At 39.0% G+C, this 19094-nt stretch overlaps 1 protein-coding gene across 1 annotated transcript in view; it reads left to right on the top strand.

Moving 5' to 3' along the window:
* LOC139163969 (chitinase-3-like protein 2) overlaps positions 1-17795 on the top strand; it is a 29992-nt gene extending 12197 nt beyond the window's left edge. Inside the window, exons 5-10 of the mRNA XM_070745400.1 lie at positions 1007-1157; positions 3006-3133; positions 4704-4839; positions 10648-10830; positions 14204-14320; positions 17271-17795. Of these exons, the coding sequence (XP_070601501.1) occupies positions 1007-1157; positions 3006-3133; positions 4704-4839; positions 10648-10830; positions 14204-14320; positions 17271-17405 (850 nt within the window). The 3' untranslated portion in view covers positions 17406-17795. The remainder of the gene's footprint in view (positions 1-1006; positions 1158-3005; positions 3134-4703; positions 4840-10647; positions 10831-14203; positions 14321-17270) is intronic.
* Positions 17796-19094: the final 1299 nt, after the last annotated feature.

Raw genomic sequence — 19094 nt, 5'->3', positions numbered from 1 at the left:
CGAGGTGATGAAGGCATGAGTGACTGTGAGCAATGACTCCCTGTCCAAATAGGGTCGCAACTGGTGCACCAGGCGAACCTTTGCAAACGCCCTCCTCGCCACAGCCGAAAGATGTTTCCCCTCCCTACAGTCAGAACTGAAGACGTTTCTTGAACTAGAAGTGAAATGTCTTCAAGAAAAGATGAAGAAAGTCCTACTGCCTTTTGAAAAAGCACCTTTGAGAGTCATATGCAAAGGATAATTCTGAACTGAAGTCATAGAAACATAGAAGGTTGATGGCAGAAAAAGACCTCATGGTCCAACTAGTCTGCCCTTATACTATTTCCTATATTTTATCTGAGAATGGATATATGTTTATCCCAGGCATGTTTAAATTCAGTTACTGTACTGTGGATTTACCAATCACGTCTGCTGGAAGTTTGTTTCAAGCATCTACTATTCTTTCAGTAAAATAATATTTTCTCAGGTTGCTTCTGATCTTTCCCCCAACTAACTTCAGATTGTGTCCCCTTGTTCTTGTGTTCACCTTCACTTCCCTCCAAAGGTTATAGACCTTTGTATCTCTGCAGAATTTAATAGACACGCAAAGTTCTTGTCTCTCAAATTGAATTCTGAATGTTTAGAATTCAAGTCCTTTGACACTTTTAATGATGAATATGTCCATGTTTTAAATTCTCTTTCCACTCTTACCAATGAAAGCTTTGAATGGTTTGGAGGTGTAATATTGGAAGGGAACGGACAACTTATATTTCAGTTCTGAAAAGGTAGCGAGTGAATACGATTTGTTTTCAATGTAGTTGTTTCTGTTACTGCTGTACTTGCTATTATTTATTTATTTACCTACCTATTTGATTTCTGTAGCTGCCCATCTCAGCAAATTACTCTGGGTACTTTGCAATATTAGAAAGTATATTGCACATCTGGTTAAAATGATTCAATTATATTCTTTTTAAAATATTCTTTTTAAAATCCGATTCTCTCTCTCTCCCCCCGCTATTTATAACAGTTTCCAGAATATAAACACCTCTCCTGCCACACGCTCAGAATTCGTAGCGTCCGTGATCAGCTTTCTTCGGAAGAATAATTTTGATGGTCTTGATGTTGCTTGGCATATGCCAAGCCGGAGTGATAGAAGCAATTTGGTTAAGCTGGTTCAGGTACATGTATATTAAGTCATCTCTTTGTAAATAGTATAAGGATATGACTTTCCTTTTTCTTTGCATATTAGAGATTTGTATAATCGTTTCATTCCACCAGAACACTGGCTCAGTTATTCAAATATACTGATTATCCTTATGAGGCCAGTTTCCTCCATAGTTAGTCTCTCTATTTTCTGGTATCTTTTTTCCCCTCGATCAAATGATAAAGATTTTCTTCAGAAGCTCACCATTTCCTGAATCATTCAAATTTGCCAAAAAATGTAATTACTATTCCTTTTCTAGCAGACAGTCTTTACATGATATTATGTCCAAGAAATCCATTCCCCCAAATTTTACTTTATTTCAATCAAAAAACGGCTAAGAAAAATGCCTTCAACGACACTCGCAGGACCATACAATATTGCAAGATTCAGGATGAGTACAATAGCTGACAAAATTCAGACGTTTGCTGATAGATACAATGGTAAACAGTTTTACATAGCCCTCGGATCCTTGTACAGCCTTCAGCCCTCAGGGACCTCCCCACTACTGGACTCAGATGGTGCAACTCTCACCACTGAAAAGAGTAATTCTACAGTGATGGGCTGAGCACTTCTAATCCGTATTGAACTGTCCAAATTCCATCAACAACAAGTCGATTGACAGAACGCCCCAGGTCAGGGGTCGGCAACGTTAAATACTCAGAGAGCCATGAGTTTGGTACCTTTCCAATTGGAAAGGTACCAAACCATTGCATCCCTAAGTGGCTCCTCTATGGTGAGCTGTCTCAAGGAAAGCTATTGCACAGGGGACAAAGGACGCGATACAAAGGCACATTGAATCACCTTTAATACTTTAGAGCTCAAGTGATAATTCCCTGGCTTCCAAAGAATTTATGTTTTGTAGATGTCTGGAAGACATCATGCCCTTATCATCTCGAGGTTCAACTGCTGCAATGCTCTCTACATGGGGCTATCTCTGAAGAGCCTTCAGAAACTACAAATTGTGCAGAATGCAACCGCGCAAGCAGTCATAGGCCTCCCAAGTTATGCCCATGTTTTTCCAGCACTCCGCAGACTGCATTGGCTGCCAATTGGTTTCTGGATGTGATTCCAAGTGTTGGTTATGACCTATAAAGCCCTACATGGCATTGGACCAGATTACCTGTGGGACCGCCTCCTGCCGTATGAATCCCAGCATCCAGTTAGGTCCCACAGAGTCAGCCTTCTCCAGGTCCCATCAACTAGACAATGGTGCTTGGCGGGGCCTAGGGGAAGAGCCTTCTCTGTGGGGGCCCTGGGCCTCTGGAATCAGCTCCCCCTGGAGATTTGTACTTCCCCCACCCTCCTCATCTTCCGCAAGAATCTGAAAACCTGTTTATGCCGTTGGGCTTGGGGTCACCAGACCCTCGCCTCTGGCCAATGAGTATGTGGTATGCTTGTGGTCTGAATCTGTTTTAGCTTTTTTAGAATGGTTTTATATTAGTAATTTATATTAATTGGATTTCAGATGTTTTATTGTATATTGTTTTTTGATCTGTTGTGAGCTGCCCCAAGTCGAAAGAAAGAAAGAAAAGAAAGAAAGAAAAGAAAGAGAGAGAGAGAGAAAGAAAGAAAGAGAAAGAAAGAAAGAAAGAAAGAAAGAGAAAGAAAGAAAGAAAGAGAGAGAGAAAGAAAGTAAGAAAGAAAGAAAGAAAGAAAGAAAGAGAAAGAAAGAAAGAAAGTAAGAAAGAAAGAAAGAAAGAAAGAAAGAAAAAGAAAGAAAGAAAGAAAGAGAAAGAAAGAAAGAAAGAAAGAAAGAAAGAAAGAAAGAAATATAATTCAAAAACTTGCAAGTTAAATAATGATTTCAAATAATTTCATTTAGGACCTGAGTCATGCATTCCGCTATGAGGCCAAGAGGAATTCAAAGAAACAAAAACTCATATTGAGTGTGGCAGTAGCAGCAGGAAAAGAAGCTATTGATAATGGCTTTGATATCGAAAATATTGCTAAGCAAGTATTCTTTTTATCATGACTCATAAAATACATATAGATATGAACATACAATGATCAGGGGTGGGTTCCAAGTTACGTCGCTGCTGGTTCGCTTCCTCCCATGCAAAGCGCATGTGAGCATGCACAGTACAAATTTTTTTAAAAAAAAAATGGTGACCATATACACAGTGATGGAAACTAGGCTTCTACACATATGCAAAAGAAAAAATAAATCGGGGAAAAATAAAAAAAACTTTTAAAAGATGGCGGCGCCCACAGACCAGCACCGACCGATGTGATTCAGTGATGTCACGGTGACATCACCAGCAGGTCGCTACCGGTTCAGATGAACCAGTCTGAACCAGGAGGAACCCACCCGTGTCATTGATGAGCTATCCCAAATGAACATTTCCAATTTATCATTTGTTATACTTGCCTAATTTAAAAGCTTCTGATAAATTTGTTTTATCACTGAAAACAGGACATTTTTAAATAAATTGGTTGGGGGGGGAAATAAATGCAGGTAGTCCTCAACTTAAAATCAGAACTGAGCCCATCATTTCTGTTGTAATTGAAACATTTAAGTGAATTTTGCCCCATTTTCTTGCCGCAGTTTGTTTGTTTGTTTATTTGTTGCAATTTGTTGCAATTTATTGCAACCCTGCAATGGTTCTGTGAAAAATGGTCATAAGCAGGGACGGGCTGCTGCCCAGATGGGGAGGAATGCAGTGGGGTAGCAAAAATGGAGCTCCACCCCAGAACACCCAACTTGAACTGAACGATGTTGAAAGAAAATGCAGGGCGTCCTGCATAAGCCACGCCCACAGTGTGGTAGTAAAAATGTTGGTAGCCCTACACTGGTCATGTCACTTTTTGCAGTGCTGTTTTAACTTTGAACAGTTATTAAATGAACTGTTATAATTCAAGGACTATGTGTAAATAGTTTTAAACTATTTCAAGACTTGGGCAAGGAGAATAAACTGTTTATTTGCGTTACTTGCATAATATTCCCCTTTAAGTTCTTTAAGGTTCATTCTTTGTCAAGTGGACCAGGTGTCCACTTGGCTGATTTTTGCAGCCTTTTTTGAAAAGAAGCCATTACAAAAACAACATATAAGATAGGAAAAATCTGCTCTTTCGAATGAAATAAAAACGAAGATGATTGAAGGTGAGATAACAGAGAGCTCTGTTTCATCACCTTCAAAGATCTTCATTACAAAGAGCAAGTTTTTTCTATTGCTCTCTGTTTTCTCACCTTCAATCATCTTCATTTTTATTTCATTAGAAGTAGCATGTTTTTTCTATCATATATGTTATTTTTGTGATGGTTTATTTTCAAATAAGGCTTCCATTTCACCTGGTCCACTTGACAAAGAAGGACCCTTAAGTAAAACGGTGTTAAGATTTTGATTAAAATTCATATTCCAGAAATATAGGAATCTCATCTCTCATTGTTAAAGTTAAGTGTGTTCAATTCAGAATTCCTATTGACATGCATTGTGAGGTAATGGTTTTTTTCAGAACCTTTACATAATAAAAAATAGTCATTGCCTAAAATTTATTGAATTATTGTTTATTTTCCCTGTAGATTTGCAGATTTCCTAAATGTCCTGTCCTTTAATTTTCATGGTTATTGGTCAGATCATAGTCATCGCTATACTGGCCATGGAAGCCCCCTTAGGAAGAGCAGTGCTGACAAAGGAGCTGCAACCGCTTATAATGTTGTAAGTTATCCAGTTGTGAACTTTTTCAAGTAGGTTTGAACTACTATATTTGACTTTGACTGTAAATAACTTTAATGGTATGGTAGCATATGGGAAACACTGATCTAGAAGTTGCCTGGGGAATAATTTATCTTTCCATTGTTATTCTGATTATTCTCTATGGACTGGTAAAAATGGGTTCTTGTTCCATTCCAAGTTCCCTACTCAACGTGACAAGTAATGAAGAAAGATGGGAACTCTATCCCTCACCTTTGGTCACCAAGTATATGCACAAGCTCATATTTCCCATTTTTTATAAAGTTATCAATCAGAAAAAAACAGTGTCAGACCCTTCTGGTGGAATTATCATCCTTCCAGTGATATTTTTATGTGGCTCGCAATTGCCTGGGAAAGGAGTTGAGTTCCCAGTCTTGGAAAAAGTTGACCATCCAAACATATGCAAAAAAGTATTTTGAGTAGATATTGTTTGCAAATATTAGTTTAAACATTTATACATTAGAAGAAAATATACATACAGTGTTCCCTCGATTTTCGCGGGTTCGAACTTCGCGAATGGCCTATACCACGGTTTTTCAAAAACTATTAATTAAAAAATACTTTCCAGTTTTTTTCTATACCATGGTTTTTCTCGCCCGATGACATCATACGTCATCGCCAAACCTTCATCTGCCATTGCTGATTGGACGAAATCTCGGCCAATTAGCATTGTTATTGCAAAAAAAATAATTATTGTTAATAATTAATTATGTTTATAAATATCAGGATCATTAAGTGTCTTATTCAATGGTGACTACCAATAATAATGGTGAGTAAATGGTTGTTAAGGGAATGGGAAATGGTAATTTAGGGGTTTAAAGTGTTAAGGGATAGCTTATGATACTGTTCATAGCCAAAAATGGTGTATTTACTTCCGCATCTCTACTTCGCGGAAATTCGACTTTCGTGGGCGGTCTCAGAACGCATCCCCCGCGAAAATTGAGGGAACACTGTATATTGAATACATAATGCATGTTCAAGATATGGGCAAAATGTTGAAATAAACAATAGATATGCAATTAAGTTCTTCACAAAATCCCATAAATGAATAAAATTACAATCACAAAAATGGAGTGGAAGAAACTATTGGGGGGGGGATATAAAACATTTAAAATATAATTAACACATAGTTTGAATATAGGATTTTAGGTAAGTATACCATACTGATGATGATGGAGGGATACGGTGGCTGAGTTTGTCGATCAGAAAGGTCGGCAATCCCTAGTGCCACTTAACGGGGTGAGCTCCCATTTCTTGTCCCGTCTTTTGCCAACCTAGGAGTTCAAAAGCACGTAAAAAATGCAAGTAGAAAAATTGGGGCCACCTTTGGTAACAGCGTTCCATGCGCCTTTGGCATTTAGTCATGCTGGCCACATGACCATGGAGTCATCTTTGGACAGTGCTGGCTCTTCAGCTTTGAAACGGAGATGAGCACTGCCCCCTAGTGTTGTGATTCCGTCTGAGGCTCCTCAGGGAACGGCTGAACCTCTGCCGGCTCCCTGCTCAGAGGGGGAGGATGAGGAACAGGAGGAGAAGGAGGAGGCCCAGGCAGAAGGGGAGGAGGAATATCAGGCAGAGGGAGAGGGAGAACAGCCAGAATCCCCCGGGGTGGAGCTCTCCCCAGCAAGCAGCCTGGAGTCCTTAGATGAAAATGCTCAAGCCATCATCGATCACAGGCAGAGAAGAGCAACACAACGAAGGGGACAATTAGCCAGGTACTTCCAGTCCTAAATAGGTAACAGCTGGGTTTGGGTGTGGTTCTCGCCAGAAAGGCTGAAAAGGCAGACCCACCCTTCCTGTATTGTGGAGTATTATATTTGGGAGTCCTGGGACCTGGCTGTTATCTTTGGCGTCTCTGATTCTGGCTTGTGGCCTTGAAGGCTGAAACCTTGGGGAAAAAGGCGTGGGGGCTTATTCTCTACAGTGGTGTGTGTGCCAGCAAGAAGTCTGCTGTATTGTCTGGCCGTCAGGACTTTACTGTGAAGCCTCATAGCCTGCCTGTTGGGAAGAACAGGTTTTTCTCTGTGTTTATTTTTCAAACTATAAAGTGCTTTTGCTTTTACCAGCGTGTCTGGCTGCTTTTTCCAGTTGGTGTTGAAGTCTGGGGGCACCCAGACAGAACACCTAGAGTCAGGAATGGCAAGCATATATATATGAGGGGAACCTTATCTTTACATTTAGCCTACCACCAATGCTAATACAGTGGAACCTCTACTTACAAACTTAATTCGTTCCGTGACCAGGTTTTTAAGTAGAAAGGTTTGTAAGAACAAGCAATTTTTCCCATAGCAATCAATGTAAAAGGAAATAATGCGTGTGATTGGGGAAACCACAGGGAGGGTGGAGGCCCTGTTTCCTCCCAGGAGATTCCTAGAGAGGCCCCATAGAGGCCTCTTCCTGCCTTTTCTGGTTACAGTTTCGGAAGCTCGGGTTTGTAAGTAGAAAATGGTTCTTGAGAAGAGGCAAAAAAATCTTGAACACCCAGTTGTTATCTAGAAAAGTTCGTAAGTAGAGGGATTCTTAGGTAGAGGTACCACTGTAAGTGATTTTAGACATAATTTCTAGAAATAATTTCAGTGCTAAAATCCGAACTGCAGAGAAATACTGCACATCCATTTCAAATTTTCCTCTTACATATTTATTTCAACACAAGTTAAAACATTTAGAGCAATTAATTATCATCCTACCTTCTATAACAGGTACAGTATTTAGTAATATAAGTGATGTAATAGTAATAGTGCAATATAACAGAAACTAATTCTCTACATGACGCTACCTCTGAAGAATGTTTCGAAACTTCAGATCGTTCAGAATGCAGCTGCGAGAGCAATCATGAGCTTCCCTAGGTATGCCCATGTTACACCAACAATCCGCAGTCTGCATTGGTTGCCGATCAGTTTCTGGTCACAATTCAGAGTGTTGGTTATGACCTATAAAGCCCTTCATGGCATCGGACCAGAATATCATGGGACTGCCTTCTGCCGCACGAATCCCAGTGACTGGTTAGGTCCCACAGAGTTCGCCTTCTCCGGGTCCCATCGACTAAAAAATGTCATTTGGCGGGACCCAGGGGAAGAGCCTTCTCTGTGGCAGCCCCGACCCTCTGGAACCAGCTCCCCCCAGAGATTAGAATTGCCCCCACCCTCCTTGCCTTTCGTAAACTTCTTAAAACCCACCTCTGCCGTCAGGCATGGGGGAATTGAGACACCTCCCCTGGGCCTATATAGTTTATGCAGGGTATGTTTGTGTGTATGTTTTTTGCTTTTTAATAAGGGGTTTTTAGTGATTTTAATTTATTAGATTTGTTATACATTGTTTTATTGGTGTTGTGAGCCGCCTGGAGTCTATGGAGAGGGGCGGCATACAAATCTAATAAATAATAATAATAATAATAATAATAATAATAATAATAATAATAATAATTCATGTGAGGTATCTGTCTGTAGAAAGGTAACCTTGAAACAGGTATTGTAAACAAAGAAAATGGAAGCATTCTTCAATGCTTCCTGGAAACAAAGATAGCATTGAGAATAAACTTGGGCCGGCTTCTGCTAAGGCAATGATGGTGAACCTTTTTTGGTTTGTGTGCCAAAAGTGGTGTGGGTGGGTGTGTTAGCATGCACACATGTGCCCACATCCCTTCCCTCCCCCAAACACATGTGCACACACACACACCATGCTGCCCCCCTGCACATGCATACAGGCCTTTCTGAAGCCTGGTAGGTGAAGAAATACTCGAATATTTATTTATTTATTTGTGTGTTTGTTTTTTGTTTGTTTGTTTATTAAATTTGTATGCCGCCCCTCTCCACAGACTCGGGGTGGCTCACAACAGCAACAGAAAACAATATATAATACAAATTCAATAATTAGAAAGCTAAAAACCCATAATTTAAAAAAAAAAAAAACATGCACACAACATACCATACATAAACAGAATAGGCAAACCAGATGTTTGGAAAACCACACTTCTGGTTTGCTGTTGTGCTGTTGTTGTTGTTTTCACTTTGGAGGGTTCAGGGAAGCTTCCCGAAGCTCCGGAGGGCAAACTGTAAGTTCATAAAATGCACTTCCTGTTTCCCCATTGTGCTGTTTTTTGTACTCCGGAGCTTCCGAAACTTCCCTGAACCCTCCGGAGTGCAAAAAACAGCACAATGGCAAACCAGAAGTGTGTTTTTCCAAACTTCCAGTTTATCCATTGGGCAATATTTTTGTCTCCGGAGATTCCGGGAAGCTTCCATGAAGTATCTGGAAGGTGAAATGGCCTTTCCCAAGGCTGGAAATGAGCGAGTTGAAACATTGCAAAGTCTCACATGCCCTCCGATATGGCTCCACATGCCACTTAGAACATAAGAACATAAGAAGAGCCATGCTGAATCAGGCCAAAGCCCATCGAGTCCAGCATTTTGTGTCACACAGTGGCCCACCAACTGTACATGGGGATTTTGAGCAGAAAGAAAGGCAAGACCATCCCTTTCCCTTGACCCCCAACAAATGGTACTCAAGGGAATCCTGCCTGCCTCAACCAACATAGAGGCGGCACATGGACATCCATTTCAATAACCACCGATACACTTGGCATCTATGAATCTGCCTAATCCTGCCTTGAAGCTATCCAGGCTGACAGCTGTCACAATCTCTTCTGGAAGTGAATTCCATAAGCCAAGGACCCTCTGGGTGAAGAAATATTTCCCTTGATTTGTCCTCACTTTCTTACCTATGAGCTTTAGGGAGTGCCCCCTTGTCCTAGTATTGTGTGATAGAGAAAAGAATTTTTCTCTATCTACCTTTTCTATCCCATGCATGATTTTATACACTTCGATCAAGTCAAAACTTAAAGGCCATCTTTCAAGGCTGAAGAGACCAAGGCGTTGCAACCTAGTATCATAAGCTAGGTGCTCCATTTCCTTTATCATTCTTGTTGCCCTTTTTTACACCTTTCTCAGTTCCATTATATCCTTCTTGAGGTGCGGTGACCAGAACTGTACACAGTACTGCAAGTGTGGTCTCACCATCAATTTGTACAGAGGCAATACAACACTTACCGACTTATTTTCAATTCCCTTCCTAATCATGCCAAGTATGGAATTTGTGGCACATGTGCCATAGGTTCGCCATTATGGTCCTAGGGTTTAAGAATCAGACTTGTATAACTCATTGACAGTGAGACTTGCATTGTTCTGTTATCATACTGAACATTAGTCATGAAGTATAGATAGTCCTTGTTTAGCAATTTCCCTGTTTAGCAATAATTATTATCAGGCTCAAAAAACCAAGAAAAACATATTGTAATTCTTCCAAGCACTTTTCCCACCCTCACCTCTGGACAGAATCTTGCCAAACTGAAGCAAAACTACCTTCTCAATAAAGCATAAACTCTGGGAAATATTAGGGAGGAGCCATTGTCATCCTCTTTCTCTCACACAAACTATTTGAACAGTTGTGTCTCTGGATTGCATTCCTTTCCTCCGGAGAATCCAGATTACATTTCATCAATTATGATGGCGAGGAAAAACTTTCTGCCTTATCCTCACATTTATAACCTCCGTTAAAGTAAACAAAAACTGAAGAAAGATCAAAGCACAGTTGTGGCTTCATTTAGTGACCACTTTGTTTAACAACTGAGTTGTCGGGTCCAATTATCCTCACTAAATGAGGATTACCTGTGTAGTCCTAGTCTCCCCCTGGAGTTGATTAATGGATGTAGTCTACCATGCATGGCTGACACTATCTAAAGCACATCATGAATGATTATATTTTTTTCTTTTTCAGGATTATGCTATGAGATATTTGAAGACCAGAGGTGCCCCTAATTCGAAAATCATCATGGGAATTCCTACCTTTGCACAAACCTTCACTCTTTCTTCTGCACAGAATGGGGTTGGAGCTCCTGCCTCTGGCCCTGGGTTAGCTGGCACATTCACAAAGCAAGCAGGAATCTTGGCATATTATGAGGTATGAATCATTTTAGTGGTTTTCCTACTTTCATCCAGGAGTGAACTACTGCCCGGATGGGGGTGGGGGGACGTAGTGGGGTAGAGAAAATGGAGCTTCACCCCAAACCACCCAATATGCACTGAAAGATGTTGAAAGAAAATGCAGGGTGTCCTGCATAAACCACGCCCACAGTGCAGTAGTATCATGACAACATACTTGTTCTGCTCTATACTCTTGCGCTTACCTCCATCTCCTTCCCAATCTATGAATGAGGCAAATTTAGGTTGTTCTTAGCATAACTAATGATTAACCCAGTATTTAAAATTTAATAACTTTCCTTATTTTAAAGCCCTTTAAGAATTGCTTCAAGATAGCAACCAAGTAGTTAATGCATGGAACTCACTACCTGACTCTGTAGTATCATCACCTAGCCTCCAAAACTTTACCCCTAGACTGTTGACCTCACCCGATTTCTAAGAGGTCAGTAAGAGGCACCAGAATGCCTTCCGTCACTGTCCTAATGTTTCTCTATTGTGTACAGTGTTCCCTCAATTTCCGCGGGGGATGCGTTCCAAGACTGCCCGCGAAAGTTGAATTTCCGAGAAGTAGAGATGCGGAAGTAAATGCACTATTTTTGGCTATGAACAGTATCACAAGCCTTCCCTTATCACTTTAAACCCCTAAATTGCAATTTCTCATTCCCTTAAAAACCATTTACTCACCATGTTTATTTATTAAAGTTTATTTTAAAAAATATTTATTAAAGGTGGATGAAAGTTTGGTGATGACATATGATGTCATCGGGCGGGAAAAACCGTGGTATAGGGGGGGAAACCACGAAGTATTTTTTAATTAATATTTTTGAAAAACCGTGGTATAGACTTTTCACGAAGTTCGAACCCACGAAAATCGAGGGAACAATGTACTACCAATACGTACATGATGAAAATAAAGAAAGAAAGAAAGAAAGAAAGAAAGAAAGAAAGAAAGAAAGAAAGAAAGAAAGAAGTGTAAAATCTGTAACCTGGGAGGGAAATCAAGTTACTTGAAATAGAGAAAAGATTGCCAATTGAGATAGCAGATTTCGTTCTTTTGTAGTTTTATCTTTCACTCAATATCCTATATGTCTGTGATGGTGAATATATGGAGAAATAATTTGAGAACTGCTTCCAAATTAAAGGAAGTGAAGAAGTGAACATTAAAAGGGGCTGATATTAAAAGAGGATGGCTTGATAACTATTTCAAACTTTTGCATTAAGGCAGTACATGAAGAGGAAATCCTCGTCTGTAGTTAGATCAAAAGAAGGAAAAATCAGGTTTCAGACTACACAATGCTAGGAAGCAACAATACAGTAATACCTCGTCTTACGAACCTAATTGGTTCCCGGGGGAGGTTAGTAAGGCGAAAAGTTCGTAAGACGAAACATTGTTTCCCATAGGAAACAATGTAAAATGAATTAATGCGTGCAACGAAAAAAACCGCAAAAAAACACCGCCGCCCGGCTGTCACCTTTTGAAACAGCCAGGCGCTTCTCAGCGTTCTCCCAATGCCGAACCCGGAAGTTTGGCAAAAGTTCGGGTTCGGGTGGCCGCCGAGAAGCCCCACCACCCGGCTGTCACCATTTGAAACAGCCGGGGGGCTTCTCGGCGGCCTCCCGAACGCCGAACCCAGAAGTTCAGATTTGACGTTTGGGTTCAGGAGGACGCTGAGAAGCCCCTCGGCTGTTTCAAAAAGCGGCAGCCGGGCAGCGGGGCTTCTCAGTGGTGGCGGCAGGTTCGTAAGACGGAAAAAGTACGTAAGAAGAGGCAAAAAAATTTCGAACCCTAGTTTGTATCTCGGATTGTTCGTATGGCAAGGGGTTTGTATCATGAGGTACCACTGTATTATGTTTTATGATGCAACAAGAAACAGCCAACTGTAATTCCAAAATAACACTGAGCCAATTGGCTACCAAAAAGACAGCTCTTTAAAAAAAACCCAAAACAAATAGGAAAAGCTGGATCAGCATGTACATTCAACTAGAGTATTTGGGGCCTAGAATTAGAAGAATTAGAAGAAAATGCAGGAAACTAAACAGAGGTTGGCAGCCAAATTAACTATTGCAAAAGTAATGCAGTGGTTCTCAACTTGGGGGTTGGGACCCCTCTGGGGGTCAAATGACCATTTCACAGGGGTCACGTAAGACCATGGGAAAAGACAACTAAAGCTTCTATTCTGGCACCTTGAAACATACTTTTATAATCTGATCAATCAGGCATATTTACTGTAGGGGTGTCCCTCTGACCTTCCTCCCAATCAGCTTAAAGCTCTGTTGGGAGAATTGGCACTAAACATATGGTTGCGGGTCACTACAACATGAAGAACTGTATTAAGGGGCCGCAGCATGTATTATTATTATTATTATTATTATTATTATTATTATTATTATTATTATTTATTATTATTATTATTTATTAAATTTGTATGCCGCCCCTCTCCGTAAACTCGGGGCGGCTCACAACAATAGTGGCAAAACAATATGTAATACAAATCTAATAATGTAAACTAAAAACCCATAATGTAAAAACATGCACACAACACACCATACATAAACACTATAGGCCTGGGGAAGTTATTTCAGTTTCCCCATGCCTGACGGCAGAGGTGGGTTTTAAGGAGTTTACGAAAGGCAAGGAGGGTAGGGGCAATTCTAATCTCAGGGGGGAGCTGGTTCCAGAGGGTCGGGGCCGCCACAGAGAAGGCTCTTCCCCTGGGACCCACCAGACGACATTGTTTAGAAGGCCAACTCTGTGGGACCTAATCGTTCGCTGGGATTCGTGTGGCAGAAGGTGGTCCCGGAGATATTCTGGTCCGATGCCATGAAGGGCTTTAGAAAGGTTAAGGATCACTTGATATAACGCTAACAACTACATAGATCAATTAGAATTAGTATAGACTTCTGTTCTTATTGAAGCTTCCAAACCACTTTTAAATTCTACTTCAGTTGAAATAATCTGTAAACACATAATATATCAATGTTTCTTTCTTAACAAAAAAAAAGCTAGGGATGATGATGACATGTAATCTGAAACTGGTAAACAGTGTCTAATTATTTGCGATCATGTGAGCATGACAACAGCATCAATGGTAATACCCACCCATTATAGTACAAGCGGAATACAAGGGAGTATATCTATTCTAAACACATAATATACCAATGTTTCAGATCTAGAGATGATCAACCCATTTTATCTCCATCAGAAATCCAAAGCATTTGCTAAAATTACAAAGACAGGTAGGAAAAAAATGCTCCAAACGTAGGTAACCTGATAACAGTCATCCCTAATTTCAAAAGACAGCCAGACAATCTAGTGACATTGCAATATTTATCCTTTCTAATTTATTTGACAGGTTTGTAATTTTAATCACGGTGCCACAAAAGTAAAAATTGAAGAGCAAGATGTCTCCTATTCCTACAAAGGGAACCAATGGGTGGGCTATGAAGATGAAGCAAGTGTCCAAATTAAGGCAAGTATATAGGATGATTATTTATTTACTTGTTAAATACCAACGGTGGTGATACAAATGGCATGCAACAAGATTGAAAAGAATTGTTTCATTTGCTCAAAAAGAAGGCAAAAAAAATGTTGCAGAAAAATCCCACTGCTCTGTAATAGGGCAATTTTGAGCACCATTTCCTGGATTGGGAGATCCTGTACTCATTCACTCATGCCCTGGTCACAGGGGTGGGCTTGCCTCCGCAGTTCTGGAGTTTCAGCAGAGTTATGCTGCTGTGCCCATGCAGATAGCGAAATCATGCACGAAGAATGCAGGTGCACCCATGTTCTGGCAAGGTTTTTTGTTTCCGTGCATGCTACCTGCTACCTGTGTCTCCATGCACTCTTTCGCTATCTGCATGGGCGTAGCAGCATAACCCTGCTGAAACGCACAGGACCTCCAGAGTTGTAGAGGCGAGCCCGATTAGGCGTTCTGGCTAGTAGCCCACCACTGCCTGGTCATCTACTGCAATGTGCTCTGCATGGAGAATAGAATAGAAAATAGAATAGAATAGAATAGAATAGAATTCTTTATTGGCCAAGTGTGATTGGGCACACAAGGAATTTGTCTTTGGTGCATATGCTCTCAGTGTACATAAAAGAAAAAATACATTTGTCAAGAATCATGAGGTACAACACTTAATGATTGTCATAGGGGTCAAATAAGCAATCAGGAAACAATCAATATTAATAAAAATCTTAAGGATACAAGCAACAAGTTACAGTCATACAGTCATAAGTGGGAGGAGATGTGTTATAGGAATGATGAGAAAAAATAGCAGTAATAGTAATACAGACGTAGTAAATAGTTTGACAGTGTTGAAGGAATTATTTGTTTAGCAGAGTAATTGGCATTTGGGGAAAAACTGTTCTTGTGTCTAGTTGTCTTGGTGTGTGGTGCTCTATAGCGATGTTTTGAGGAAACAGTTTATGTCCAGGATGTGAGGGGTCAGTAAATATTTTCACAGCCCTCTTTTTGAGTGATGGAGTAGAGTCAATAGTATTTGGAAGCTACAACTTGCATAGAATGCAAAAGCATGGACCATGAATTGCACTGATTGCCAGTTTGCTTTTGAGTCTAATTCAAGGGGTTGGTTATCACCTTTAAAAACCTTCTTGACATGGGTCAATTTGAGGAACTTTCTCATTCCAATGGAAGTGACCTGCTCCACTTGCAGAAGGGGCATGCTGTGGATCCCAAGTAATTGTGACTGGCAGGGTCCAGGAAAGACTTTTGTGCTATGGCTTCCACCTTTGAGAACATTGTGCCTCTTGAAGTCAAATCTGTTCTCAATATCTTGCCTTTCTTAAAGGGCCTGAAAGCCTGGCTTTGTCAAGTGCAAAGAATCAGGATCATTGTTTTGTTTTTTTTAAATAAAGTTTTGTTTATTAATTTTCAAGTTTTAAAAACAACATTTCTATAGTTTAATACAGATCTATGCCCATGTTTTTCCCCAGTTTGTTAGATTTCTTATAATCATCCCTTTACAAGAAGATTTATTACATTGATTGCATTTTTATATGTTTCTCATTTTTTTGTACCTCCTTTCACATTTTATCCCAATCTTTTGCCTTTATTGCTTATCCAATTACAGTGATCCCTCATTTTTCACAGTGGATGCGTTCCAAGACCACCCGTGAAAAATGAATTTCCGTGAACTAGAGGAAAGATATTTTTTAATGTATTTAACGAGTATTTGGACTTTAAAAACCCACCCTTTGCATTAAACAGTCATTCTATAATGTTTCTCAGCTGGAATTACATGTGATAGCCTACCAGTTTCTTTAATGGAGTACAAAGAATTTTATGAATTTTTAATGGATTTAAAATTTTCAATGGATTTAATGGATTTAAGCCCCCTTTGAAAACCCATGAAATAGTGAATCCGCGAAAGATGAACCATGAAGTAGGGAGGGATTACTGTATACCAAATATTCCAAATCTCATAATATTCTAAGTTACTAATTCCCTTGATCTCCATGGCCATCCTGTCCATTTCCACATATCTAAAGATTTTGTCTATGATATTTTTTTTCTGGCAGGGTTTCTTTGTTTTTCCAGAATTGTGCATAGGATATCCTTGTAGCTGTAGTTATATGGGTAATTAGATATTGTATTTTGGGGTGGGGGAATATTTTTTGTCTTTATTCCTAGAAAATCATTCATAAGATTGCAGCATAAAAGATTTATTCAAATCTATGTATCAGAATCTAGTCCACTAATGGCCAGCACTAAAATGACACTAGATCAGGGGTGTCTCAATATGCTGCAGGAGGTAATCAAAGAATCTTAAGACAAGATTAGATAGCTTAGGTACTGCAGACTGGTGTTATATACCAAAAAATATGCTCAAAAAAATAAAGGGAACACTTAAACAACACAATATAACCCCAAGTAAATGAAACTTCTGTGAAATCAAACTGCCCACTTAGGAAGAAACACTGATTGACAACCAATTTCACATGCTGTTGTACACATTAAACTGTACAAAGTATTCAATGAGAATATTTCATTCATTTGGATCTAGGAGATATAATTTGAGTGTTCCCTTTATTTTTTTGAGCGGTATATATTCCCTTGAACAATCTAAACCCCTTTTTACCTTCCAAACTAAAACACTACACAATCCTATTTGCATATTCAAAACATTCTTTTCTTATTAAAATATCTCAAAATGAAACCCTTAGGAGCCTAATAGCGTGATCTCCCTGAATGCAATTTCTTGATCTTCTAATGGATAACAAATAAATACATTCAAATTTTGGAAACAATAAGCCCTTTTGCAGATTTGAGACAAAGTGAAGATTGACACACTTCAGTTTGTAGTTTGTGAGACAAAAAGTTCATGTAAGCTCATATTTGTTAAAGACTGGATATTGAGTTTCGGATTTTATTTCATTCTTTTCTCTCTCTCCTTTAGGTTCAGTATGCGAAGAACAACAATTTGGGAGGCATTATGGTTTGGACACTTGATCAAGATGATTTTTCTGGTACCTCTTGCAATAAGGGCAATTATCCACTGCTTGCTGCTATTAAAACTGAAATAAATAAATGAGAACATGTATTTGCCCAAAAAATCACGAATTTTAAATACCGGTAGTAGTAGAATCATACAGATATTGGTTTTCTTTAGGAATTATAAACAGACGCTTACTTCTAAATACTGTACATGCTTAAAGTTGTATTACAAATAACTGGTTATTAGTTCTGTATTATTTCATGGCTAATATTATTCATTTTCTATTAAGTATTGTGTATTTCCATTATTTTGACCTATTTCTGCAGGCAATATGGGGTCTTTGGATGCTATGATTAGGCCTTTCATTATATAAATAAATAGTTCATCTTGATCATACTATATTAAAAATGTTCATAAGGCTCATTAATTGTTCTGTCTCCAAAAAAAAGTCTTAATACTTTCAATAAAATATTTGCCTCCCTTCTATATATCAGAAATAATGTTTGGTCTTGCGATGAGTGGAAGATGATGAGCAGGAACGCTTTTTCTTCAAAACACACCTTTTTCCAAATTAATTTTATTTACAGTTGTAAACAATCACCCTGCACAATTCAGCTGCCCCTTCTTTGGAACATTAACCCATTAATTCAATTTGATTTAAGGACAAGTATTATATCATTTTTACAGAATGAACATAAGCTAGATGTTGCAACAAATGTTATTTTATCAAGCTGGGGGGTTTTTTACAAGTAACTCTTGTACTGTACTTAATTGTTTTAGTGTCATTGAAAGGAAATATCTTCCTTTGCGCACATTTTTGGCTTCCACATATTAAAGAATATCAGTGAGAAAAAAGTATGATATTACTGGCATAATAATGTATTGAAGTTGAAGAGAAGAATTAGCTACTATTTGAGCACATGGACAAATTATTTTCTAATTACCACAGTTAATTTGAAATTAAAGTATAAACTGTGCATAAAATTTGGTGACCTGACTAAACACACCATGGGCAACCACACTAAGCCTTTTACCTAATACCTAATGGGAAACGCACTCAGTCCTAGAGAATTAATGTACAGTATAGTCAGTATAGTTTCAAATGATAACAAAATGGTCCCTAACGACTGATCCATCAGCATAATTCAACTCAGATTTACATGTTCTCATAAAACCCATATTTATAGTCTAAAGAATAGAATAGAATAGAATAGAATAGAATTCTTTATTGGCCAATTTTATTTACAGTTTTTAAATACTGTACTTCTTTTGGAGCATTTATTATGGCCATAACTTCTATGAAACAAAACAAGATCCAGAAACTACAACTAGGTTTGGAAATGACTTGTCTCAAACCTTGAAGACATTCCTGGAAAGCAGTGTCATTTTACTAAGAGATGGGAATCTCTCAATAGTGACCCCTTGCTCCTATCACTTCTCCACTGAACTATTGCAAGACAACACTTTGAAGATTATTCAAAAGCTGCAACTGAGATAAATTGCAGCAGCAGAATAACTGGCAGGCATTTCTGCTAGTGCTGTACCACATTGTAGCTATATTTTTGACCCTACATTTATCACTACAGTAATCCCTCGCTACTTCGCGGTTCATCTTTTCTGGATTCGCTACTTCATGGGTTTTCAAAGGGGGCTTAAATCCATTAAAAAATTTAAATCCATTAAAAATTCATAAAATTCTTCTACAATACTACTGTACTCTATTAAAGAAACTGGTAGGATATCACATGTAGTTCCAGCTGAGAAACATTATAGAATGACTGTTTA

This window comes from Erythrolamprus reginae, chromosome 3, assembly GCF_031021105.1.
Source record: "Erythrolamprus reginae isolate rEryReg1 chromosome 3, rEryReg1.hap1, whole genome shotgun sequence".
In the NCBI taxonomy this organism is placed as follows: Eukaryota; Metazoa; Chordata; class Lepidosauria; order Squamata; family Dipsadidae; genus Erythrolamprus; species Erythrolamprus reginae.
This window is presented reverse-complemented; position numbering and strand designations above follow the sequence as displayed.